Raw genomic sequence first — 26,612 nt, forward strand, 5'->3', positions numbered from 1 at the left:
CTTGGGGCTGAACTGTCTGCTAGTGTAAGCCATCACGGAAGTGACACAGGCGATCTCCTTCCTCCTCATCTTGAGGTAACCTTGACAAGCATTCGCTTCGTTCAACATACAACGGGGATACTTGCTAGGAGCGACCTGAGGAACTGATGTATACTGCTCGTGGTCGGATCAAGCCAGACTTGGTACACCGTGTACTGTATAATCAAAGTTGTACTTGTAAGGCTGAAAGGATGACAGCGCATGCGCTCCGCCCGAAGTTGTTGACTAGCGTACTGTATCCCTGCTTATCGCTATTATTAGCCCCACTGACAGACACTAACGGGTGGTCTGGTACAGGCGATGCAAGCTGTGCGTTGAGATATGCCTCACAGCTGTTGGACAACTCATCTTCTCATAACATAGACTTTCGAAAGGGTGTTGTTATGCATAGGCAGGGCCAAAAGCACCACATTCGTTGGCCATGGACTATATTCTAGACCAGTCTCAGCGTCTAGAACTCGTGGGAGATGCGAGTGATACAACAACAGATCTCATGATGAGAAACAGATCGAGAAGACCTTGTGTATTGCCTGGCATTTCGGATTGATGAATACCACAACGAGGTCGTCACGGTGGTAGGTTACTGATTCTGATTGTTCTACTAGGATCTTTGGAACAAAATCCGTCTATGCTCTCTTGGAGGTGGGATTCCGCAAAAGAAGCAAGTCTGGAGAATTTAACCGCAAAAGCTTGACCGAGGATTCGAAAAGCGACCAGTGGATGCCCCGGTTCGCTTTGGCCGCTTAGCAGCTTGTTGTTATCCCCTCCGCACCGAGATTTTGGATCACGTGCATGCACTGAATCTGATTGGCACGCGTGACTGTGCCGGCCAGTCTGAACGAATCAGACCTAGTGTATGCACGTGATCCAAATCCTCGGTGCGGAGGGGATACCACCTGGGAGGCCTCGTGCCGAACACACAAAGTGGCCGCACCCCACCAAATCTCAATAATTCTACAACTTCTCGATTATCAACAACTACACCTTTAATACTTTATTACACTTTATACGATCATTACAGCGACTGTTTCTAGGTAAAGAGAAGGAGATACTAATAAGTTTAACAAAAAACGGCTTACTTTTAACCCTCTAACTAACTTAATATACCGTTGTCTAGCTGTTAACTTCCTTATAGTCTTTAAACCTCTAGCGGTATAATTTAGTATAGAACTAGCCCTTTATAAATAGGTTATTAATACAGCTTTAATGTTGTAGCGAAGCTATAATATATAGCGTAACTATAGCTAAGTTATATTTACTAGGTTTATACGACTACCCTAGGATTTCTATAGAACTATAGCTTCGCTATAGTTAAATAGATAATTATACACGTTCTATACTTTAACCCTAGTATTTAAGGTACTTTATTACGCTAATACTATTATATAACCTAGTACTTCTTATACTTATTTAAGCTAATAAGCGAAGGTAATACTTAATTAAATAATTACTAGCTATTTTCTAAGATATTAAGATCTAGCGTAGAAGTTAATAGTATAATTTATTGTAAACCTATCTTCTTCTTAACTTAATCTATTAGTACTATCTTCTTACGGTATTCCTAGTATTTAGTAGTTTAAACTTTAATTAACTCGTTATATATACTATACTTATAGTAGCTATATACGGTATCTTAATCTTTAATAAGGATATAGTTAGTAGTAGACCCCTTCTCTTTTTATAAGTACTTATTATTATACTAATTTATAATATTAGTATACGTCTTTATATCTATCTTCTTATTAGAGTTAATATTATAAAAATATAGATTAGACTTATACTTATAGCTAATTACTACCTAATAGTAAATACTTTCGTTTAAGATGTTACACACCAGCCTGATCACAGCCAGGCAAGACCCTCTGACACGGCCGCCGAGCGGCTAGCACAACTAATGAACCAACTAGGTGGCATCATACCAGATGATGTCCATATTGAGGCTAGCGCAGGCCCTGCGAGGCCCTAGCCGCCCTCTAAGCCCTGCGCAACAGAGCACCACAGGGCAACAGAGCGCACAGAGCACGTGAAGGATATATACCGCTCTGATCATAGTTACACTCCTTAGAGACTCTCCGTAGTCAACTTATATTATATACTCACCCCTACTAGTCCCACTTAGTATTCCTATTCCTAAGTTCCCACTGCTATACCTATACCTAATAACCTTACAACAGTTCAACCAACACCTAAGATTACCCTAAGGCTCTAACTATCCTCATATAGTTAGTCTCAAGGAGTACCTCTAATACTTTAACTACCACTTCTAGCAAGAAGTATCAGGTGCGTATAAGTAGACCCCTATTTCGACTAACCCCTACCGAAGAACTTATTAGTTAATTCTTAAACCTTACTATAGGGTCACGAGCACTAAGCCGAGTAAGCTAAGTAAAGGATAACGCTTCCTCGTCAGGGGCGACCACTGAGGCACCGCCCCGAGCCACCTTTGCACTATCAGGGTTCAAGGTAGCCCAGCCAGACCTTTTCTATAGAGACCGGAAGAAATTACGACAGTTCCTCAACCAGGTTGACCTTAATTTACTCTTCTATATAGACTCTTTCAAGACGGAAGAGTAGAAGACGGTGTACGCCTCTACCTATCTTAGGGGAGACGCGACAGACTAGTTCGAACCTTATCTTAGGGATTTCATAAATCCAGGTCCTTAAGGGAAGAAAGCAGAAACCACGTAAATCTTCACTATGTATTCAAACTTTAAGGTTATTATCGGTAAAATCTACGGGGACGTTGACGAGAGGCGAGAAGCTGAACTTAAGATTCGAGTATTACAATAGAACAGTTTAGTATCCCACTACGCTTTATAATTTTAACAACTGAAGTCACGTATCACCTAGAACGATTCGGCCCTTACGGCTACGTTCTATACCGGACTCAAGGAAGAAATTAAGGATGAGCTTTCTAGGGTAGGAAAGCCTAACACCCTAGTAGCAATGATTACCCAGTCACAGATAATTAACGGGAGGATCTATGAACGACGTCTCGAGAAGATAGGAAAAGACAACTCCGTCTTTCGCGCGCCGAACAAACCTAATACGGCAAAACCTAAACAATATCCGAAGAACTACTATAGGCCGATGCCGATGGATCTTAATGCTGTATAAAAGAAACGAAATCAACTAAATAAGGGGAAATTTCAGAAACGAGGAAAACTCATATAGAGGGAGCGCGACGAGCGGGTTAAGAATAAGCTCTATCTCTACTATGGGAAACCAGGGCACGTAGCGAAAGAATGTCGTGCCAAAAATCAGCTTAATAATACTAAACCAGCAGGACAGCCACAAAGAGCTCGGCGAGGCTTACCTCCGGAGCATCAGCTTATGATGACAGGTCCTACTACCCGTGGCAGAAAGGACAAGCAAAGATACAAGGAACCCGAGCCACGCTTAGACCAAGGGAAAGCAGTAGTTACCGCAGTAATAAGCAATTATCTACACCTACGAACGAATTTCTAGGTAGAAGTTAACTATATAGACCTATACTGCTTCTAAAATGCACAACACACTCATAAGGCGTACGATGGAAACGCCCCCAGACGAGGTGAATGTACGGTGGTTAAAATGCCGATCTGCGACATCGTAGCGTGTAAAGAAAGAGAAAACGAAGACGAGTATTAATAGCACGGCCACCAAGGGACGACAATCACCCGTATTCGATTTAAACCTATCCTAAAAGGTATAATCGATACCGACGTATCCGATATAAAACAACTCATGATGGCCGAACCTCAGCAGGAGATTCCGCGGCCAGAAGAGGAAACGGAAGAAAACGTCAGTGATACCGATAATCTAATTTAGGAAGCCGTACAAGTCAACCAGGAGGCGGTTCGACTAGTCAAAATATACTGCGCAACCAGAGGAGCTCGTACCCCTTTTCTGGACGAGACGACCCGAGAAGGATACCTCTAAAACGAGTATATGTGTCCTAGACCAGCTGTATACGCGTTACGCACAGTACCACACATACACGTTTGTTACTACGATCCCTATAGACCCCACCGAGGGTTGAGTAGGGAAGAAGCCAATTAGGCCTCGCGTCAACAACCTGACGATTACTGAGATAAAGGGTGTGCGTTCAAGGACGTTGCGAAGCACCTTCACCACCCTTTAAACGAGTAGGCAGGACCGAGCTTAGACGGCTCTCTCCGACACTAGAGGAATAGTCCTTACGACCCCAGTTAAACACTGTGGGACCCACCTACTTACGATGTATTGTCTTAAGCGGTATACTCGACCACTAGAACGTCAATATTCTTGTTGATTCTAGGGCCTTAGGGACGTATATCCACAAACGAATAGCCAATAAACTGGCTCGATACCAAAAGAATAAGGTGATTCCTTATAACCTTTCCGGGATCACCAGCGCGAGTTGCGCTACGGTAGATTAAGAACTCCGCACTATAACCTTAGAAGTTAATAGGCATAGCGAGCGACTCTCGCTAGACATCGTTAATATGAAATACGATGTCGTCCTAGGAATGTCGTGGTTGAAAGTTTATAACCCCGAAATCGACTGGAGCAGGAATAGACTCCTATTTTCACGATGCAACCACAGAAGCGATTCTTCTGGAAAGGCGATTCCTTTCACTAAAGCAGTTTGGTTGCGACCCGCAGGTAGGACACTAGCCTCTACCGAGCCCGTACAGTGCCCACCGGAGTATCAAGAATTCCAGGACATCTTTCAAGAAAAAACCGGTAAAGAAGCCTTACTAGAACACAAGCCATAGGACTATGAGATACCCCTAGTAGAAGGTAAACAACCATCATTCGGACCATTATACTCGTTGTCACCAAAAGAGTAAGAGGCTCTACGAGCGTATTTAGACACTCACCTAGAGAAGGGATTTATCAGACCCTCGGAATCTTCAGCAGGACACGGAATCTTATTCGTACCTAAGAAAGACGGTAAACTACGACTCTGTGTCGACTATCGTAAATTGAACGATATTACTAAAAAGAATATCTATCCCCTGCCACGGATCGATGAGCTACAGGATCGCTTTTAAGGCGCTAAATTCTTTATAGCTATCGACATCCGCGAGGCATACTACCGAATCCGAATAAAAGAAGGCGAAGAGTGGAAAACAGCGTTCAGGACACGCTTTAGACTCTTTAAATACTGTATTATGCCGTTTAGCCTAACCAACACCCCAGTAAGCTTCTAAGCCCTCATTAACGACGCTCTACGAGAATACCTTGATATATTTTGCGTCGCGTATCTTGATGATATAATAATCTACTCTAAGACGATGGAGGAGTATATACAGTATATCAAAAAGGTCTTATAAAAACTTAGAGAACACGACCTATCGGTCAAACTGGAGAAATGCGAATTCCATAAGACTGAGGTGCAGTTCCTGGGACATATTATCTCCACTGAAGGTATCCGGATGGATCCTAGCAAGATTCAAGCTGTGCTTGACTGGCCAGAACCCCAGTCCATTAAGGACGTATAAGGGTTCCTCGGCCTCGCCAACTTCAATCGACGATTCATTAAGAACTACTCCCGAGTAGCGATACCACTCATAGACCTTACGCGAACGGTCAAAACCGACACTAGCGAGCCACCTATAGCTGGTACGCTGAAGCAAGCATTACGACCGTTTAACTTCACAGAAGAAGCTAAGAAGGCGTTCAACTTCCTGAAGAAAGCCTTCATAACAGCACCACTCTTAATCTTATTTAATCCAGAGTTACAGACTATCCTAGAAACAGACGCTTCCGACGGAGCGATTACTACCGTCCTTACCCAGGTTTGTAGCGACAAGAAGATACGACCTATCGCCTACTATTCCCGAAAGATAACGGGACCCGAGCTAAACTATGATATTCACGACAAAGAACTTCTAGCCATTATCGAAGCCTTTCAACACTAAAGAGTTTACCTTAAGGGACCTAAGTACCCTATCAAGGTCTACTCGGACCATAAGAACTTATTATATTAGAACACCACCAAACAACTCAATAGACACCAAGTACGATAGGCCGAAACTCTCGCCATGTACAATTTTAAGATATTTCATGTCAAAGGGACCGAAAACGGCCGAGCCGACGCCCTAAGTCGACGATCAGACTACATGAAAGACCTTAAACCAGATCCACGAACCATACTAAAGTAAGAGGAAGAGTACCTCACGTACGCACAACCTATCCTCGCTACACTGGAAACAAAACCCCATTACATCACCCGTTAAGGGAAACGCTACAAACTGGCGGCGACGGACTACCGGATTGCAATAGATAAATACTGGAGCCACGGAAATGACGAATATCCATACACCTACGGACTCCTACTAAACAACGGATCTTCAAAACCTAAAGAAGAATTAAGCCCGGAGGAGAGAAACGAGGTTATATCACTCTACTATAATGATCCAACGGCAGGACACCCGGGAGTAGATAAGACTATCGAACTAATCACGAGGGACTATAAATAGTTAGGAATCAGAAAACATATCGAACAATGGATAAGGGACTGCCCTATATACAATATTACCAAGCACACTAAGCACAAACCCTATAGCTTACTACAACCCTTAAAAGCACCAACCGGTGCTTAGAAATCGATCACACTAGACTTTATTGTGAAGCTACCCAAGTCAAAAGAACCCCTTACGGGTGTGACTTACGATAGCATCCTTATTGTCTGCGACAGGCTCACGAAGTATTCTTACTTCAAACCTTACCTCGAGTCATCCACGGCGGAAGACCTCGCATACGAATTCCTTCGAACAGTCTTCGCCAATCATAGAATACTAGAAGAAGTTATGTCCGATTAAGACAAGCTCTTCACTTCCAAATTCTGGAAATCGCTAATAAAGCTCCTAGCGACTAAACACAGGATATCGACCTCGTTCCACCCACAGACGAATAAGTTAACAGAACGAACAAATCAAACCCTTAAACAATACCTTCGAGGATACATTAACTATCGCCAAGATAATTGGGTTAAACTCCTACCAGTTGCCCAATTCTGCTTTAACAACCATAAAGCAGCAAATAGCAAGACTCCGTTCTTCGCCAATTATGGGTTCCACCCAAGGCTTAAAGACGTTCCTTCGCCACAACCAAACCAAAAGGCGACGATAAAAGTCGACCTACTTCACGAACTCCACGACGAACTCAAGACGGACCTTGAGTTCCTCGCTGAAAGAGCCTCAAAATATGCAAACAAGAAAAGGCTCGCGGGACCGACCCTTTCAGAGGGGGACCCCGTCTACCTAGTCAGAAAAAACATCAAGACAAAAAGACCAAGTTCGAAATTGGACTATATAAAACTTGGACCATTCAAGATCGAGAAGAAACTTAGGACTGTCACGTACAGGCTCTAACTACCGAAGAACATGCGGATACACCCTGTGTTCTATGTTTCCCTTCTTAAACCAGCACCTAAGGGCGCACAACTCTAGACAACTATGCAGCTTGACCCAGAAGACGAGAAGGAGATCTACGACTTTAACAAAATTCTAGATTGTCAGAGGCGATAAGGCAAACTAAAATACCTAGTTAAGTGGTCAGGCTATAACGAATCAGAGAATACCTGGGAACCAGCGGAATATATACCTCAGGAGTTCGTTACTGCGTTCTATCGACAAAACCCCGATCTAATTCCCTTGCTAGTTCCTAAGCGATTAGATACGATAACTCGATATCGTTAAAAGCGAAGAGCTCGCCATTAGGTTGGGCACCAAATGATAGCGGCTCAGGCTCGTCCGCTTCAAAACCATCTTCTTCGTCTAGAGCGTCCAGCACTAAGCATATACGAACTACTATATCGCTCTAATTCTTCGATAACCCTTCCAGTTAGCGCTCTACTTAGGACAGCCGAGATTGCTCCTACAACATCTCCAACGACTGTTGTTGGGCCAGCCGAGCCATTTCCCCCGTATACCATTGCGCGCGCTGCGCCATACGGGACTAAGCCTCTCGAACCTTCTCTTAAAGCTCCGACTTCTTCCGTTCTAGACTCTGGTACTCCTCATCAGAGTACTAACCATCACATCTGGTATTCTTCTTCAGACACTCCGAGCAACGAGAAACGCTATGTTTCATCATGTAAACCTTCTTCGACCGAGAGCAATTAGTGTAAGGCGCTATTATGCGATAACCCGTGGATTAAACGTTACGAGACTGCTTCAACCTTTTAATAACACGATTTCGAGGACGAGGGGCCGGGTTGCGGAAGGAAGGAGACATCGTTTAAACAGACCTGCGACAAACACATAGGCGTAGGCGATTTCTTATGTCATTGCCAAGATTCGTTCTTGGGATAAGAACTATCCTTAAAGGGGGATAGTGTTACACACCAGCCTGATCACAGCCAGGCAAGACCCTCTAACACGGCCGCCGAGCGGCTAGCACAACTAATGAACCAACTAGGTGGCATTATACCAGATGATGTCCATATTAAGACTAGCGCAGGCCCTACGAGGCCCTGGCCGCCCTCTGAGCCCTACGCGACAGAGCACCACAGGGCAACAGAGCGCACAGAGCACGTAAAGGATATATACCGCTCTGATCATAGTTACACTCCTTAGAGACTCTCCGTAGTTAACTCATATTACATACTTACCCCTACTAGTCCCACCTAGTATTCCTATTCCCAAGTTCTCACTGCTATACCTATACCTGACAACCTTACAACAGTTTAACCAACACCTAAGATTACCCCAAGGCTCTGACTATCCTCATATAGTTAGTCTCAAGGAGTACCTCTAATATAAGAATTCTTTACGTAATTATATATTACCGTTAATAGGCCTAGTCGAATTTCTATTTACGAGATTAGTATTCTTAGGCTTACTCTTATCCTTATTTATCTTACCCTAAAGTTAAGTATTAATTTACTTTTACTTTACCTATAAAGGTATATAATTAACTTTCTTTAGATTATTACTATACCTAATTAGCCGTTTCTAATATCTCTATTAAAACTTAATTACGCCTTTATACGATTTATTACTATACCGTAGCTACTTTTATATAATATAGTTAAGTAGGTAACGTAATATCTCGGTAAAGAGAAGATAACGTATCTTTATAACTCGCGATAGAAGCTATTTCTTCTAAATTATTTATATATTATAGTAGCTAACTCTATATATTACTCGCCGAATAGTTCGTATATAAGGTATATCCTAAGTATTATTAATCCTATTTACTACTATAAAGATCTATAGCTATAATATTAAGATATCTCGGTTTTTACTACGTTTAAGATATTCCCTTATCTTCTATACTTACTCGTCGGTTATTACTTAAGAGTTATTAGCTTAAGGGTCTCGATTAAGCTCCCTATTAGCTTTCTATATTACGATACTATCCTTAGCTCTATACCGATAAGCTATTCGTTCCTTTAGTCTATAGTATTTATTAATATCCTTTCTAAATACAAGAAGCTTATACTTATTAACGAAATTAGTAATTTTATTTATTACTATAAATTATATAATACTCCTATACTAAGCTAGCCCTTTTATCGAATTAATACTATTACTAGACCCTCTCTTTAGATCTAAACGCGCTTTAGGTATACCTTTATTTAAGGCGTTATCCTTATATATAACGAAGTCGCGCTTACGCTTACCTAGTACTAGGCTAGGCGCAGTTTTACTATAACGATTATATTTACGGACTATAGCGATAACGAGAGTAAACGATACTATAATTATATAAGAATTACACTCTATAGAAGTAAGAGCTACTTAGGGGAAGCGATAATAACGACGCTAAGCGTATAGTAAGCGGTTAATTTATTTATCCGGTACGAAGGAGGCTAGCTTAGGTATAAAATCCGAGCCTCCTTTATATATGCAATATAAGCTTAGGCTAAACGTTATTTTATTTTATATACTACTTAACTAAAACTATAACTAATAGCTAATAACTAATAACTAATAACTAATAACTAATAACTAATAACTAATACCCACTTTAACGTAATCTATCTAAGTATATACCCGCGATTATCCTTCGTTATAGTGTATCCTTTCTAGTTAAGATTAGCTATATAAGAGGTGCCTACGAGCCCTAGTAGCCTTTTAGAGGGATTAAACTAACTATTGAGACCACTCCTACGCAAAGTAACTATAGTAGCCGGATGTATATAGTAATTTATTAAGGACGTTAGTATACCGAACTACTAGGAATATTAAGTAACTAGATAATTAAGAAATCGTTATCTTATAGCTAGTCGGCGCCTTAAGCCTATAGCTACCTTTAGAGATCTAGATCTATTAAGGAGTTATAGATTTCTAATAGTAGGCTAGGGCCGATAAGGGCGCCGGGTCTAAGACTTATAATCTACGGTTACGAGATATATTCGAGTCCTTTTAGGGCCTTAATAATTTCTAACTACTCGCCCTAGAGGGCGTTAAAGATTAACTTATAGTACCTTAAGGAGGTTTCCTCTTAAAGGTAAATTATCCTTTTAGTAAGTATCTTCCTCCCTAATAGATCTCGGAATAGACTAATAGCTATAACGGGGTACTAATAGCTAACTAGTTTCTTAAAAGAGTAGAACAGGTATACTTTTTAGAGTATTTATACTACTATTTTAAATAATATAAAGTACCGCTCTTTCTTATAGCCGAAGTAGTTAAGGGAGAATACTATATAGGCTATAAGTTTAGGTATTAACTTAGCCGTACGAGTTCCCTTACCGATAATCTAAACTTATATTTCCTTAACTTCTCTCTATACTACCCCTACTACCTTATATTCTAACTATATATACTTAGGGGTAAAGTCTTTATTATAAAGGGGGTATAGTTAAAGCCTTTCTTTAATTTAGTTTATCCTTCGGTTATAGAGTACCTTTCTATAAAGTAGGCGCTATAATAAGTCGCCCGCTTTTAGGGTACTAAATTATAATCTAGCGGCGCTCTAGAGTTAAGTCGGTATCTTCCTAATCTCGTAGGTCTTTAGTAACGCCCTAAGGGGCCCGTTTGTTCGGTTACTAAAGTTAACCTTACTTAATCTCTTTTACTTAATAGCTTTATACGCTTTAGTAAAGCCGATCGTTATGAGTAGTACTAGTTTATCTTCTCTTTGAATAATAAATTCTTAGCGGGGAGTTCTAGTACCAATTAGCGTATTATAAGCTAAGGTATTCCTATTAATTAGGGCTTACTAACCTTCTAAGAGGCTTCGGATAACCTAAGCTATCGTAACTTAAGCGATAGCGCGTATTTTAGCGTTTAAGAGAAGGTTATCTAGAATTCTAAGGGTCTTTACTTTCGTATTCTAGAAGTTATTAAGGGTTCTTTTAGGTATTAGCTCCTAAAGACTAGCCTAGATTCTAGAGTTCTACTTCCTTACGCTATCGCCCGGGCCGAGTACAATTCTAGGATAATACTAGAGATAGGTATTTAATAGATTATTTAGGTTAGCCGAGGAGAAGATATTTACCTCTATAGTATTCTTTTAGTAGTAGTATATACGCTACTACCTTCTTTAAAGCTCCTTAATCTCCTCGGGTATCTTTTAAAATATAGTACTATATATTTATAACTACGGGTTTCGAATCGCCTTATAATTAGTACCGCTCGCTTTTAAGTATTAAAGTATAATTACCTTAGCGAACTACGCCTACGCTACGTTAGATTAAGTAGTCGCTTAGGCTACTATTACTAAGGCGCTAGTATTAGCGTGTTATAAGGCCGGTGTCTCCACGTGACCAGTAATGGTACGAGTGGAACCTCTGTGGTTCTACTTAAGTATACTGAGTGGGATGTGAGGCCAGTGAGTATTTAATGCAAGGTCGAGTTATGCACAGGTAGAGTTCTAGTATAACTTAGGTTAACTACGGAACTATAGAACTATATAAAGAAGAGTCGTAGCTATATACTTATAACCTATAGTCCCGAATAGGAATAGTCCTACCTATACTACTTAGTATAATCAGTAGTCCGAGAGGTGCCTAGTACTAATTACCCTAATCACGCTAATTACACTCTAGACCCACTAATCACATTCCCTAGTCACGTGATCCCTGTCTTATCTTTTATCTGCACGTACTAGGCTTCTTCGCATGACCTTCCTATATTATAACCAGCGGCCACCTCGTGGCCGTGGATCGTAACAGTTAGCCGCTTTTAAAAGATAAATTAAGTAGTAGTTAAGCGCTTATAGAAGTATACTAGTAAGGGCGAATAGTTACTATACCTTTATAAGATATAAAATATACTACTTATAAAGTTTAATATTAAAGTATTCTTATTAACTATCTTTTATATATTAAAGATACGACTAAACTATACTTATAAGGCGAGTAAGCGTAGACGTCTGCAGAAGATGCACAACCCCAGACTGCTAATCGCCAAGCCCGCTCATGCAAGGGCTCCGCTGTAAGTTCAATGCAGTCGGACCTTGGCAGAGGCGACGCTAGGAAGGCCTAGAGACAATGCACCATATATAAAGGGCATAAGAAGCTCTGATTGAATGGCCTGCATCGTGATCAAGCACAGACCAAAACCTAAAAACCTACAGAACACATATCTAAGTCGAAATAAAGGTATACGAGATCTATAGGTTACTAAGATATTTAAGTATAGCGCTAACTAGCTTATTATTATAAATAAATTATTAATAATAAAAAGAGTAGTAGATTAATACTAAGGCTAGTTACTACGCGGAATTATATATTAAATAACTTAGATAATACGAAATTAAGTAGATATATAGTTAGTTTTACTAGCTATTAGTATTAATAGGTATCTTAAATATAAGATATACTAAGGCTTATTTAATACGAAGAGGTTTAATTACTTTATAAAAAAGCTTCTTAAGAAGATAATACTTTATTTAAAGCTAAGATTAGTTCTTATAATAAATAACTATAAAACCTATTATAGTATTAAGATTAAGCTAATATATACTACGATAGGTATTTACTTTAAATACTTACTAGTATACTTATTAGATATAAGTTTAATTAAACAGTCTTTTATAATTTTTAAGGCCTAGCTTTATACTAATAAAGATTTAGCTAGAATATAAACTAATATTAACGAGTTCGGCTAGCTATTATATATTATAGTAAAGAAAGTAGACTTTAATTATAGAGCGTATAACCTATTTAGTAGATATAGATATATAGTTAATAATAACGATTTAAATATTAATTATAAGGATTTATAATATAAGTAAAGGTAATAATAGTTAAGTATAAAAGTATATCTTAAAATAAAAAGTAGAGTTTAAGGTAACCTAGAATTTAACTACTTTATATAAGGTGTTAACGTCGTTTACCGATACTTTTATAAGATACTAATCTCGGAATTTATATTTTTATATTCCTTTTTATATCTAAATAAAGGTTCTATACTTCTTTAATTAAGAATATATAGTATTAAGTTATCGTTATTACTAATAAGTTAAGTAGTAACTTATAATATATAATTATAATAGGGGTGTATATAAAGAGTTATAAATCGTATATAAAGGTGTTTCTTAATAGAGCTTTAAACTAACCTTAATAAATAGGCGAACTTATTATCTTTCGTAGAATATAAAGAAAGGATTTAAGTTTAGGCTAGATTTAGTTATTTAGGAGGTATCTAAGCTAAAATTATACCTAAAAACTATACTTATAACTTAGTACTAACTAGGATAAGAATCTAGATATTATATAAAAAAAATACGCTAGTAACGGAGTTTTAAATCCGATAGTCTTAGTACTTTTCTTTAATTATAGTACTACTATATCTCTTTAACTACTTTTCTCTTTCTTATCTTTATCCTAGTCGTTACTTATCTTATTATAAGGTACTTCATTAATTATTTCTTTCGTTCTTTTACAAGCTTAATATTGTATCGTTAAGTATAGTATTAAAATAATACTAGTAAGGATTCCTATAGCCTTAAAATCGTTATTTAAGATATATCGTAGCATGTTAAACGTATATTCTTCTTTATTCAACGCCTTATAAAGCGTAATCTTATAAATAATCGTTATTCTTCCCTTTCTATTAAGCTAGTCTAAATAAGACTAAAAGTTATTAAGAGCTATACTAAAATTAAGAAGAGGTAAGCTAAATCTAATATCTTACTATTACGCTAGCTATTACGTATTTAAAGAACTCCTATTCTAAAAGATAAACGTCTATAATAAGCTCTTAAAAGAATTAGTAGTACTATTACCCTTCTTCTTTACTACTATCTTAGCTTAAGTATTAAGGATTTTCTTTATTTTAAGATATAAGAACTACTACTATAAGAATTTAGAATAGAGGTATATAATAGCCTTCTTATCTTTAATCTCTTATAATTAGCGCTTTAGTATATTAGTTTTAAGCTTAATATACTTACGTATATTCGTAATTATTAAATAAACCTGACTATAGTTATTATAGCGCTTATTATAATATTTTTACTTCGCTTATAATCTATCGATAAAGTTACCTAATACTTTATTAGTATCCCGTTTAACCTTTTTATTTTATATCTTTCTCTATAGCTTTATCTCTCTTTCTTTTATCTATATTTAAGTACGCTTTTAACTATAAATAAGTAGTTATAATAGTATAAGCGAGTCTTAGTTATCTTTAGACTATACTCGGTTACGCTTATATATAACAACGTATATTAGTAGTAGTAAGTAGATATTCTTTTTACTCGTTTTATAAAATACTATAACTTTCTAATAAATATTAAGAAAGTCTAAGACTTTCTTAATATTAACCTTTAGTATATATAGATTCTTTATACTATTAATTTAGCTAATCTTTACTTAAAAACCCTAAGCTTCTTAATATAAATTATACTTATTATTAAGTATAAGCTAACTATATACTTAATTAATATATCTTTACTTAACCTAATTAAGTTCCTTTATAGTAGTCTCTTTATTAACTTAATTACTAAGCTATAAATACGTAGTTATAAGTATTAAGATAGTACTAATCGTAGTTCCCTTATCTATATTATCTATTATAAGCCTTAACTTTATCTCCGTTTATATAGGTACTTTTATAACTTTATCTTTTTCTAACTCTATAAAACTCTGTACTACTAAGTATTTTACTAAAGTTACTTTACGAAGCGTTTTATACTTAGACTACTTATACTTAGCTAACTAGCTTAATTTTAGAGGCACCGAGTTACGAATACGTTATAAAGGTACTTAAGTACGAGTAGGACGTTACGATATACTAATATACTATTATAGAACTACTAATACTAAGACGATAACGTTACGATAAGCTAGTATTATTATCATATAATACGACGAATTCAGACGAGCGACAGCCAAGCAATTAGCGACCGCAAGTATTTTTGCGAAGCACGATATCCTAGAAGAAGGATCAAATTCTATTGGCCCGGAGCTCAAGCTAAAAGTCCCCTAGGTCGGGTACCAATGCAGCAGACCCAGGAAATTGGTTCGTCTCACAAGCGACGAGATGTACTACCGTCGAACAAGGTTTCGGAACAAAAGCTGCATCCATAGTTCATCGTATAGAAACATTCCAACCACGTCTGTATTAGTCCCATGTCAAAACCAGAATCCGGGAGACGCCTTTGCTCTTCCACCGCGCTATGGCGTGCCATCGTCAGACATCAAGAACCGAATTCTGCAGTGCCGCGCGCCAACACCACTCAAGTTCCAGCATTGATCGCATCAAACGGCACATGTCCTGATACAAGACGCTACCTCGTATGTATCTGCATGACGCTTTACCGAGTCCGTGGCTTTGGGAATCTCCCACGCTGTCAAGACAGGATAGAAGGAGAACAGCGGCCGTCAAACAATAATGTGTTGTTCGATGCGAGCTGGTCTGTGGTGAATGCGTCTCACTGCACGGCAGCGTCGATATTTACCGAGTACGTCCTTAGTCTTGTGCACGGTAAAGTCTCAGTCATCGTCGCTTTGCTCGAGATGCACACTATATGAGTGTTCCGCAGTCGTGCTTGCTTTCCCCCTACTCGACGTGTACCAGCACAATCGTCCGAGAAGAAGCGCGGAGTGTATACCGTCAACGATCGTCGACGTGCTAGAAACAAGAACCAACAGCGGCTACTTAGAAACGCTGGGCGAGGGAGATAATCTTCAGATGAATACAGACGTCCTGCATCAACGTCCGCCGGTGATAGAGCCAGAGGACGAAGCAGTCTCTGAATCAGACTATGAAGACCTCGCCAGCAGCAGACGTACAGGGGGCTCGTCGTGCCGTACGATCGAGCGGCTCCTGAGGCGTCTGCAACAGGTACGAGGTCCGACCACACATGATCGCAGCGCCAGCAGTCCCCAGGACGGCACAAGAGACACAGTCGGTTGTCCTCACAGAACGGTGAAAGAGATACGCGTGAGAAGGAGCAGGGGCGTTATGAATGATACCAGGTAGGTCTCCCTGATCCTGCATGGAGACGTTGGCTGATGAATGTTGAAGCATGACAGAATACCACGTCTATCTGATAACGCCTGGGTCGATCTTCTGTTCGGAGACAATGATGTTCAACGTGCCGTTTCACCTGAGATAGCTCACCACCGGAACGCCGCACTTGAAGAAAAGGACGAGCAAGAACAAGACCCTCAGCCCTCTCAGGACGATCGTCACGATCGAGCCGTGCCTGACACATGCGATCCTCACACGAAAGGCGATGGCGATCAGTGAGTCTGAGCTTCTGTCATAGCTACGAAACTCACCAACGGCCATGAGACTTGGTTCTGCCTCTGCTTCTGGCAGTCCTGGAGACAGCTCCACTCAACCTGGTTGTGCAGCTTCCACCCGAAGCACAGAGGCGAAAGCACTGGCCACAGCGGCTTCGCATGACCGATGAGGAGGTCAATCAGCCTTGAGACTCTCTGAAGTTAGGGTTACATAGCCTGTATCGAAGGCAGGGCGGATATCTCGTTGGCTGCTGAAACTCTCAGCTCACTCCATGGGTCGTGCAGCCTCACCTTCCGAAGCATTACCTGACATTGCTACATGTCACAATCAGTCGAGCAAAAGACCAAGGAGGCGCAGCTCTGAGCAGTGCCGTACCTCGGGGCCCAGTAGCTCTACTCCCTTGTCAGCTGCTCTTCCAGTCGTGGCTGGTGCTGGGGCAGTCGGAGTCTCCATGGACTTAGTGAAGGAGTGGTGAAAGAATGAGCGCCGCATTGAGCCAGTCGAGTATACAGAGTGCATGATTCGAGGAATTGCCATGCCACGGTCACTGGAGCCGTAGGCATTGAGCCTAAGAAGCTACTGCCTGACGGAATGCTCCGACCACAATGCAGGTGAACGAGTTCATAGCATCTACCGCTAGATGATTTCGCTCGGTCTTCGCACGCCAGACTCGGTTTTGCCTTGCGACCTAAGATTTTGCACTAGCACGGACGCAAGGCGACCGCTAAGGCGAGGCAAATTTGCGAAAGACAGGCTTATGACATAGCACATCGTCATCTCAAATTTCATGGCCCTTATGTTGGAAAGGCGGTGAAGGTGCATCATGAGAGACGATTTATGTGGTGAAGGGTACTGGTGTAGTTCACTGTAACAAATCAAAAGTTTGAACGCACCGTACAGTCGCTCTGGCAGTGATCCTTGCATGCAGTAAAATTAAGGTTTCGCTTTTGTGCCTGCTCTAGAGTTGCTGCAGGTCCCTTGATCAGATGGAATGGGTCTTGGTGCAGGTTGGCGCCAACTTATTTGACTCTCAATTCTCTCGCAGTACGCAACCATGAGTTTCAATACGATGGGACTATGATTGAGTCCGAGCAAACGGTCGTCGGATGCTACAAGCAAGTGCCCAGATCGAATTGCTGTGATACACCCTCAGTGGCAACCATTTCTTAGCGTCGCAAGAATGTGGATATGCTGACTGACGACCCTTCCCGTCACCGCATAAAAAGGCTATGGCGTTCTGACGATTGGTGCTCGTGCAATGAAAGCTGAAGCTGCATGATACATTTATAAGGAGCGGTCAAGACTTTATATGAGGCGGAAGGCAGTCTTGTTGTGCCGATATGCTCAATTTCTCGTAACCGGTGACCATACTGGCGCAATCAGTTTGAAGGATAATGGCGAGTCTGAAAAGGTTGCTGTGCGTGTGCAGCGCCTCAGCGCCTGCACCATCTGACTGCTGGGTCAGCACTGCCAGCTGGAAGCAGGTTGCCTGCGCAAAGGACCGGGAACCATGCTCGCACAATATGTGCTTGCTGTATGAAATCCGTAGACAGGCATCAGCTCTGACCGTGGGCCCTTCTGCCGTACTGTGGTATGAACTAGGCACCGCCTGGCAACATTGCATTTATCCTTGGCCTCTAGCAAAAGGTTAGGCAGGCTCAATGACAAAGGATATACTCCTGAACACGCTTGCTTATGGACTTTTGACGAGGCTAGTCGTCGCCAGTGACCAATTTCACTTCACAAGATGCTGAACGCTTTCTCGTCAGTCTTCGGTACAGTGCAGACGTTGTCTCATAAGGTTGCCTTCCGACAATTGTCGATGTCGATGTTCGCCCGAGTCGCAGGAAGACTATTACAGTCTCCACTCTTGTCGCCTGGGCCGCATACAGGCCGGTTTCTTCATGATCTCGTGAGCTTTTGATGCAGGTGCAAGTGCATCTTCATGAAAGCAAATTCCGCCTTCTGGAACAGGGCGTTGAAGTAATCCAACAAGCCGCGCTTCGCTCTCTTCGCAACAAGTGAAGCTCGTCGTAACCTCTGAGGGAGTGATCCTGCGTACGACGCGCATACCTCATGAGCGTTTGTCGACCTGAAGATTACTGCCCTCGGTGCACTGCCCCTGAGGAGCCAATCTCGTGAGTGGAAGGCGAGCATCTCCTTTTCATGGGTTCCTGTTTCAGGATGAATACCTGACCGACTCGCAATGATCATTCAGATACCATTTGCCTGCTCGAAAAGTCCGCACCACAGCAATGAGCCAACGTACACGCACATCCTTCGCTTTCGCATCCACCTGCAATCTCCCTCTGTGGTTGTGGCTGCGCTTCACAGCAATGAGGTCCACCGATCTCGGATGGAAAACGCCTATGGCAATGCTGTTTGCTGGGCTTCCGACAACAACAATGCCTTGTGACGCTCAGAGGAGGATGTGCTGGGTGCTGGAGAGATCATGATGCTTACTCGCCAAACCAGATATCTATATAAGCCATGCAAAAACTTTCAAATATCTTGTTGAGCCTTTGGACCTTCCACTGGGATAGAAACAACCACATCTTGCAGAATGGGTCAAGTACGAAAATGTAAAGGTTGTCGGACTGACAAGAAGCTGGTGTGTAGCTTGTACTATGTTTCAGCAATCACTAACGAGTGGCAGTGTGTGCCCGGGCCTGACTTGAGATGCTCGAGATGCTTCGAGCTTGGACGCAATGATTGTGAACTGCAATACAAAGGACCACGACACCCCGCTCCAATTGAAGCTGTGGCCGAGCTTGAAAGACAGACCAACAACATGCGAAGATTTAGTTACCCAGATGGGCCACCTGCAACCATTTTCCAAGCAGGCACGACGGGTAATGCGATTAACCCATCGAACGACCTAGAAGCCTTTGCAAGAAACCACAATCCTCCATATGGCAGCGCACCGCCAGTAACCGCTGAAGGCCCTTATTGGGGCACGCCACGACAGCCAGTGCGGAATGACTTCAAGTATGATGACGCCTCGTTTCCGAACTCGACAGCACCGTCGCAACGCAGCCCCGTGCAACAAACATATGGTCAGCCAGACTGGTATGGGGGTATGCAAACGTATCCAACACCAGTCGATGACAGCAACGGGATATATGTCAACGCCACGTTTTATGCTCCACAGTCAATGCAGGACTCCGACACAACCCAACAGGGTTTGAGCATCCGCGACATCAATATGTGGCTCGAGCCAGAGCAAAACCCCCAACCAGTGCAGCCTATCAATGCCGCAACAAATACGAAACGTCGTAGACACGATAGGAACCCTCGGCACAACTGACAACAACCGAAGCTCTTTCAAACGAGTGAAAGGGATATTCATGAAATGTCTGTGCCCGAGACTGAAGTCAGGCCAGATCAAGTTCAACGCAAGAACTCATTTGTCTTTATCGGTTCGAAAGGTCAGGCTGATCCTCCTCCAGTCCGGAGCAGTCCGACCTCTTTTGCTTCTGACGATTTCATGCTGCCACTTCTCACGAGCCTCACCCTCCATCACAAGTAAGCTCTTTCGAGGCATCCACACATCTTTCACACGGCCAGTTTTTTCAGCCTTGCTTGCTTTGCCAGATCTCACGCTACCATCGTCGGCTTTCGTCAATTCATGGAAGCGCATCCAGTCGCCCTGACTGAGCGTTACAGCGCACACGGGCGAAATGAATCGAAAATTCTCAACATGTGCAGAGATGCCTTGACGGTCTTTATACTCATTCACAATGCAGTACTCGGGCCTGTTTGCATTAGTGTACAGTCCGTGGCCAATCATTCGAGAGACAATGAAATCGAGCTGGTTGGGCATCGGATGTGCTGTCAAGATGGTGTTCTCGATTCTTTTCCGCTCTTCAGCCGTTGCTGTCCGTGGCGGCATCAAGCAATATGTGCCGCCATAGTGAATCACTCGTCGAGCGAGGTCCGTGCGCCATTCTTGCTGGTCAAGAAATGTTAGAAGTCCTTGCTCCTCTTCTGCTGTCACAAAGTCGGTCAAGATGCGGAGGCCAGGAATGCTTTCATGTTCACGTGGTAGCTTTGGTACGTTGGATGTTTTGCTCTGTTTTGATGGTTTGTTGAGGAAGTAGTCATCTAGCGTTTTGCGTTTCTTTATCGTGCTCATACCAGACCGGAGACGTTTCGGCAGTGCCGACGCTTCAAACTGAGGTTCTGACAATAATTGACTTCCACCCTACAATCTTCCATTGCTGGTACAGGCCGAGCGTACAAAGCCAGCGTAGAGCACCAGAGAGGGATCTAGACCGGGACGTGCCAGGAACAAAAGAGCCCCCACTACTACTGACGACAATGCTGAGTATGAAAACATGCAGGGAGCCGAGCTCGGATCTGCAAGGGTTCACGAAGCTTCCAGTCTGTCCAAGGCTTGGAGCCTTGAGGACAGCCGAGGAGTGACGGCAAGCGTACCCAAATGAGGCTGGTGGGTTTCGAAAGACCAATTTCAGGTCACTTTTGGCGCCACTGGTCCTCCCGAATTTCACCTTAACTCTAGCTGCTTCACTTCGACGTGACCGAGTGATCGAGTTAGAAGAGGCGGCGAGTGTCATTGTGGAGTCACTACCGCCACGCTCATGCCGAAGCTGCGGCGCTTGGTCCTTGTCGGCATGAGAGGTGTCCAAGTGTCATCTGCACTTGCCTGACCAACGGATCCGATCGTCTCACCCGTCACCTGGTAGGCCAGAGTACTCGTAACTACTTCTTTCTCGTTATCTACCTCAAACACACTTCTGGTTCACTGTCACCATCTGATTGAAGTACCACACTGATCACTCTTGTCTTCGCTACAAATTCATCGACCTACAGCCTACTCACAACGGCCTAGAAAGTTCTTATCAATCAGCCCGAACCGAGTCATCGCCATTTCCGGACTGCCGCCAAATCATTGCCTCAAGAACAAACGAGCTTGTATCAGCCTGCGCATACATAAGCAAATTGACTAAAGAACCATCTCTCTCTTTCTATCAAATACCTCAGTCAATCAAAATGGACGCCACTCCGATTTCTCCATCTTCGTCCTCTTCCGACAACATCCAGATCGTGGTCACCACCAGTGGCGGCAAGAGTAAGATAGCACGCCTGTATAACATCAGAGGCACATCTAACGCATCTCCAGGCATTCCACTCAAAGTGAGCCCAACGCACACAGTCGCCAACGTCCTAGAATTCCTCTCGGCCTCAACGACATTACCTACGGGCTCCAAGCTTGTCTTCGGTGGCAAGCAGTTAGATCCCTCAACTACAGTCAGCGATCTCAAACTAGAAGAGTCCTCAACCCTGAACCTGTTTACTCCCTCACCGCGGGGCAGCCAGGAACCCGAAGCCTCAGATATGACTACTGGTCTCGCCGTTTCAGAATCACAACCAGCGTCATCTACCGCCACATCCGGCACAAGCACGCCTACCTCTACGAAACCTGCAGCACGCAAGTCTAATAAGCCGCGTTGCACGAAAGAAGGATGCAAAGCTGCCGCGCAGCCAATCGTCGGTGATTGCGGTTTCTGCCAAAAGCGCTTCTGCGGAAAGCACCGAATGTTGGAATCTCACAACTGCAGTGGATTGGAAGATGCGCGGCAAGCAGACAAGGACAGGAATGCGGCGAAGTTGGAGCATGAACGAACTACGATGTTGCGTGGGTTGTAGATCACGCTGGTCAGACGAGAGCTATTTCCTTGATGTCTATGGGCTTACGGAGGCGATTTCTGCATTTTGAGATGCACCGGCAATGGCGTTCAAGACGACTGGGAGGATTATATTGCTGTGATGCACATCCCACGGAGTATGGTAGATATGAGGCTTAATGCTCAATTGGCGTTGACTTTGTGAGCATCATCCAGCAGCTCATGCCATGATTCAACTTCAAACTCAATCAGAGGCGGTAGATAGCAGAATGGAAAATTACTGGCCTCATCACAAGTCTGAATGCTTGCCATACACACAATCTGTCCTCGTTATCAACATACCCGTACCAACCGACGAGAAGATCATTGAAAGCATTCACCAATCCTTCAATTGTGGTCGCGTGACCATTCCGAGCAATCGTGCATCCACTTTTTCTCCGTCAAAGCACATCAACAATTGGTGGACATCACATATGCTGTGCACGTCGCGAATGACATGCAATATGGTCCAGTATGAGCAACCATCACACGCCAGACACCCTTGCTAATCACACACGTGCTACGTCCAGCTCACATCTCTTCACAGCAGTCTGATTCTTTCTTCAACATCCTGTCCATCGCATTCTCACCCTCCCCCTCCCTCTTCGCAAACATACTATACAACGGCGCCGTATCCTTCACGGCTCCCCACACCCCGTCCACCACCCCCACCATCTCCTCCGGCAACGGTCCCATCTCACAAGCCCGCAGCGTCTCCTCCAGCTGCTCCAACGTCCTCGCACCGATTACCACCGCATCCCCCCGCTCCGCATCCAGCACAGAATGATGTAACACCCACCTCAACGCCGCAGCGTGACCCGTAAGGCCATGTCGGATCGCAGCCTGATTGACTTTCTCGACCGCACCGCCTGCCCCTCCGTACATCCCTCGCGTGAAGTCGCCTGTTTGGTCTTGCGCCGTCAGTCTAGTTGAGTCGACACCGTTGAAGAAGCCGCCCGCTCCGGGCGAGTAAGCGTAGAATGCGATGTCGTGTTTGCGCAGGAGAGGGAGGAGTTCGTGTTCCGCGTCACGGGCGAGAGCGTTGTATTGGCCTTGGTAGATGACGGGCTTGATGTAGGAGTTTTCTTCGCAGATTTGCAGGATCTGCTTGATTTGGGGGATGGTGAAGTTGCTGATTCCCGAATTTGGAAAATTTGTTCTGGAGGTAGATGTCGTTGATGCCGCGGCAGACGTCTTGGAGGGGGGTTCTGAAGTCGGGGTAGTGGAGGTAGGGGGTGTTAATGTTGGGGAGGTGCAGGAGGTGGAGGGACTCGTCGATGCTCTTTTGGAGTTCGGCGGGTGTGTGGCGGTCGAGCATGGACCATACTTTTGTCTCGAGGGTGAAGGGGTGATGGTTGGTTGGCCGAGGAGTTGCTCGCATGTGCCTGAGTTTTGGTTGGGGTAGCGGCGGGCTGTGTCGATTCTGGTGGTGCCGTGTTTTTGGAGGATGTCGAAAGCTGCTTGGACTTTCTCTGGGGTGTTGAAGGGGCTTCCTTCGTAGAAGCCGAATCCGCCTGTGCCGAAGATGATTTCTGGAGGGGCCATATTGATGTGTGTTCCTGAGTGGTTGCTATGCAGGCCTTGGGTCGTAGTGAGAGCTAGATGATTCAGAGGTTGTGATCTCAATGCCACGGCTTGTAAGTCTGTGTAGATATACCATCTTGATAGAGGAGTTGTCTAGGCGTCCCACGAGGAGAGACATTTCCCGCTACGCGCAGGTCATGGTATCGTTCATTCGGGTCAGCATAGCCCAATACAGTGCTGGAAACTATGAATATCGGATGCAACTATATCGTGGTGTCGATGTCTGTCTCGAGCTAGAGATAGAGCTGTTGCCGGAAAAGGTATAAGATGCGAGTCAGAAATTCACCTTCTGCGCCCTGCTCATCACTGTAACGACACACCTATCAGGAACCTGATTAGGCTCACACGTGAGCTTTGGAACCTTACAAATCACTGTATGATATCGATGAAGGATCGAAGTAGCGAGGTAACGGCATCGAAAGTTCCCACCACTGCCCCAGTCTCGTATGGGGAGCAGGTGGGCAAGAAGACACCCGATTCAATCACAGCATTGGCTGTTGCCGCAAAGACTTGGAGAGTTCTGAGGACGTAGCTGTCACTGGTCGAAGGTCATGTGCATAATATGCCACTGCAGTATGATTCGTGGAGGATCGTAGAAGTAGGATGTTCGGATCTGAAGACATTCCAAATTTGGGCGGACGCGAACCTGGAAAGTGCCTGCAGCGGGTGATATATGTTGGCCACGGCCCACAATGAGCTTCCGGCTCCGGGAATAGGTTGTGACACACAGCAGACCCCGACTCATGTGTCAAGAAACAGAAAAAATACCTTCCATCCATGCCTCTTCTAAGTTGTCGTGGTTGTCAACGTGAAGTCACTGTTCTTCCAGCACTGCTTGGCAAGCGCAATGATCCAATTCTATCAAGACAGCCTCGGAGCTTATCGCGAGGGACACCAACTTCATTGGGCAGGATCGACGATCCCCTGAGCGAAATGGGAACCGCGTCTTGACGCGCCTTCCCCCATTTGCCGGAACCTGCGAAAGGGACCATTTTATGGCCTTTATTGACAACGAATCTCTGCTGCAGCAATACAGAGATCACGCAGTCCGATTCGAAACGTTTGTTTGACGTCGTTTGCCTTACAAGAAGCAGCGGACGTCCTTGCTATCTTGCGCATCACATCTATCACCAATTGGAGCATAACAGAACTGCTGTGATTTGTCGCATCCTTCGGATTAAGGAAAGACTGCCTCGGCAGCACAGCTAAGAATATGGGAGGTCAATTCTCAAAGATGATGGGAAAGATATTCGGGTCTAAGGAAATGCGACTGCTTATGTTGGGTTTGGACGCAGCAGGAAAGACGAGTATGCGCGCTCAAGTTTGGCGGAAGGCATGATACTGATGCATCTGTAGCGATTCTCTACAAGCTTAAGCTGGGACAAGACGTTACTACCATCCCGACAGTCGGCTTCAACGTGGAGTCGGTCACGTACAAGAACGTCAAGTTCAACGTTTGGGATGTTGGCGGTCAAGACAAGATTCGACCTCTTTGGCGGCATTACTTCTCTGGGACACAAGGCCTTATCTTCGTCATCGACTCGAACGACCGCGCGAGAATAGACGAAGCACGACAGGAACTTCACAGAATCATCCTGGACCGAGAAATGAAAGAAGCGCTTCTGCTCGTATTTGCCAACAAGCAAGATATTCCAGGCTCAATGACACCTACAGAAGTCACCGAGAAGTTGAGACTGAACCAGCTCAAGGAAAGAGTCTGGTACGTTGTGCCTAGTTGCGCAACAACAGGTGAAGGCCTACTAGAAGGCTTGAGTTGGCTGTCCAACAATGTGAAGAATCAGCCCAGGCCGGCCGCTAAATAAGAGCCTATGGATACGGACAATCTCTTTCGAGCAGCAATGATTTGACTTGTACAGCATAAATGAGCGATCTCGGCGTTGGGGATGTTGACGGATGCAAGCATTTGTGGGTGCGATCAAGACTATCGAATCGTTTTTAGCCAGCTGTCTATTTCGCTATACCTAATATGTTGATAATTCGGGCACTTACTATGGATTTTTGGGCCAAGTGATGGGCATTATGAATGACAATTGAGATGTGGAGGACAAAGGACGATTTGGTGCTACTCAATCTCTTCTTCGGTCAACGGTAGCCTCTCCCCTATGGCTTTTCTTATTCGAGCATGACGGATCTGCACCAAGAGCTGCCACATGTCGGCTGGCGCATGCGACATACAGAATGAGATACACTTGGACCATTGAGGTCAAGTGTGATGGAAAGGCCCGATCTGCACAATAGCGTACTGTCCATCAAGCGGTCGGTAGTGACATGATCTGCATGGCCTGTGCCATTGCATGAGGTGTCGTACAGCGGGATGGAGACGGAAGGTTGCATGGTCATACGAGCAGTCAAAATGACAGGTGTGTACGTAGATTTCTGTTGCGGCACGCAATCAATGAACGCAGCAACTCAGACTCGTGGGTCACCTGCTATCGAGTCGGCTTCGGATATGTCTCATCAAAAGAATGGTTTCGGCTCCGTCTCAGCATCCTGAACGGTGTAACATGCAGTTTACTACTGCACAATAGATGTCCGAGAAAAATGTGCTCAATTCAACGATCCACCTCCGCCTTCACCCTTGCGGATGCCGATGTTGAGACACAAAGGATGATTCGGGGCGTTCCTCTCAGGACCCGCTACGCTCGTACCTGCAGCCAAT

At 43.6% G+C, this 26,612-nt stretch overlaps 5 protein-coding genes across 5 annotated transcripts; 3 read left to right on the forward strand and 2 right to left on the reverse strand.

The window, feature by feature from the left end:
* Positions 1–19,452: 19,452 nt before the first annotated feature.
* On the forward strand, positions 19,453–19,968 carry PMZ80_003309 (uncharacterized protein; the record flags this gene model as incomplete). The annotated part of the gene is made up of 1 exon (XM_064871738.1): positions 19,453–19,968. The coding sequence occupies one exon, from the start codon at positions 19,453–19,455 to the stop codon at positions 19,966–19,968; it is 516 nt and encodes a 171-aa protein (XP_064732118.1).
* A 96-nt stretch (positions 19,969–20,064) lies between these two features.
* PMZ80_003310 (uncharacterized protein) lies at positions 20,065–20,796 on the reverse strand (the record flags this gene model as incomplete). The annotated part of the gene is made up of 1 exon (XM_064871739.1): positions 20,065–20,796. One exon carries the CDS (start codon positions 20,794–20,796, stop codon positions 20,065–20,067), a length of 732 nt encoding a protein of 243 aa, XP_064732119.1.
* Positions 20,797–21,674: 878 nt separating this feature from the next.
* Positions 21,675–22,331, forward strand: PMZ80_003311 (uncharacterized protein; the record flags this gene model as incomplete). Its single annotated transcript, XM_064871740.1, has 1 exon — positions 21,675–22,331. The coding sequence occupies one exon, from the start codon at positions 21,675–21,677 to the stop codon at positions 22,329–22,331; it is 657 nt and encodes a 218-aa protein (XP_064732120.1).
* A 548-nt stretch (positions 22,332–22,879) lies between these two features.
* Positions 22,880–23,893, reverse strand: PMZ80_003312 (uncharacterized protein; the record flags this gene model as incomplete). Its single annotated transcript, XM_064871741.1, has 1 exon — positions 22,880–23,893. One exon carries the CDS (start codon positions 23,891–23,893, stop codon positions 22,880–22,882), a length of 1,014 nt encoding a protein of 337 aa, XP_064732121.1.
* A 1,252-nt stretch (positions 23,894–25,145) lies between these two features.
* ARF6 (ADP-ribosylation factor, Arf Arf6) lies at positions 25,146–25,755 on the forward strand (the record flags this gene model as incomplete). Its single annotated transcript, XM_064871742.1, has 2 exons — positions 25,146–25,239; positions 25,289–25,755. The coding sequence occupies 2 exons, from the start codon at positions 25,146–25,148 to the stop codon at positions 25,753–25,755; spliced, it is 561 nt and encodes a 186-aa protein (XP_064732122.1).
* Between the last annotated feature and the right edge of the window lie 857 nt (positions 25,756–26,612).

The sequence above is a fragment of the Knufia obscura genome (assembly GCF_036327395.1).
Source record: "Knufia obscura strain CCFEE 5817 isolate CBS 148926 chromosome Unknown scaffold_3, whole genome shotgun sequence".
Lineage (NCBI taxonomy): Eukaryota > Fungi > Ascomycota > Eurotiomycetes > Chaetothyriales > Trichomeriaceae > Knufia > Knufia obscura.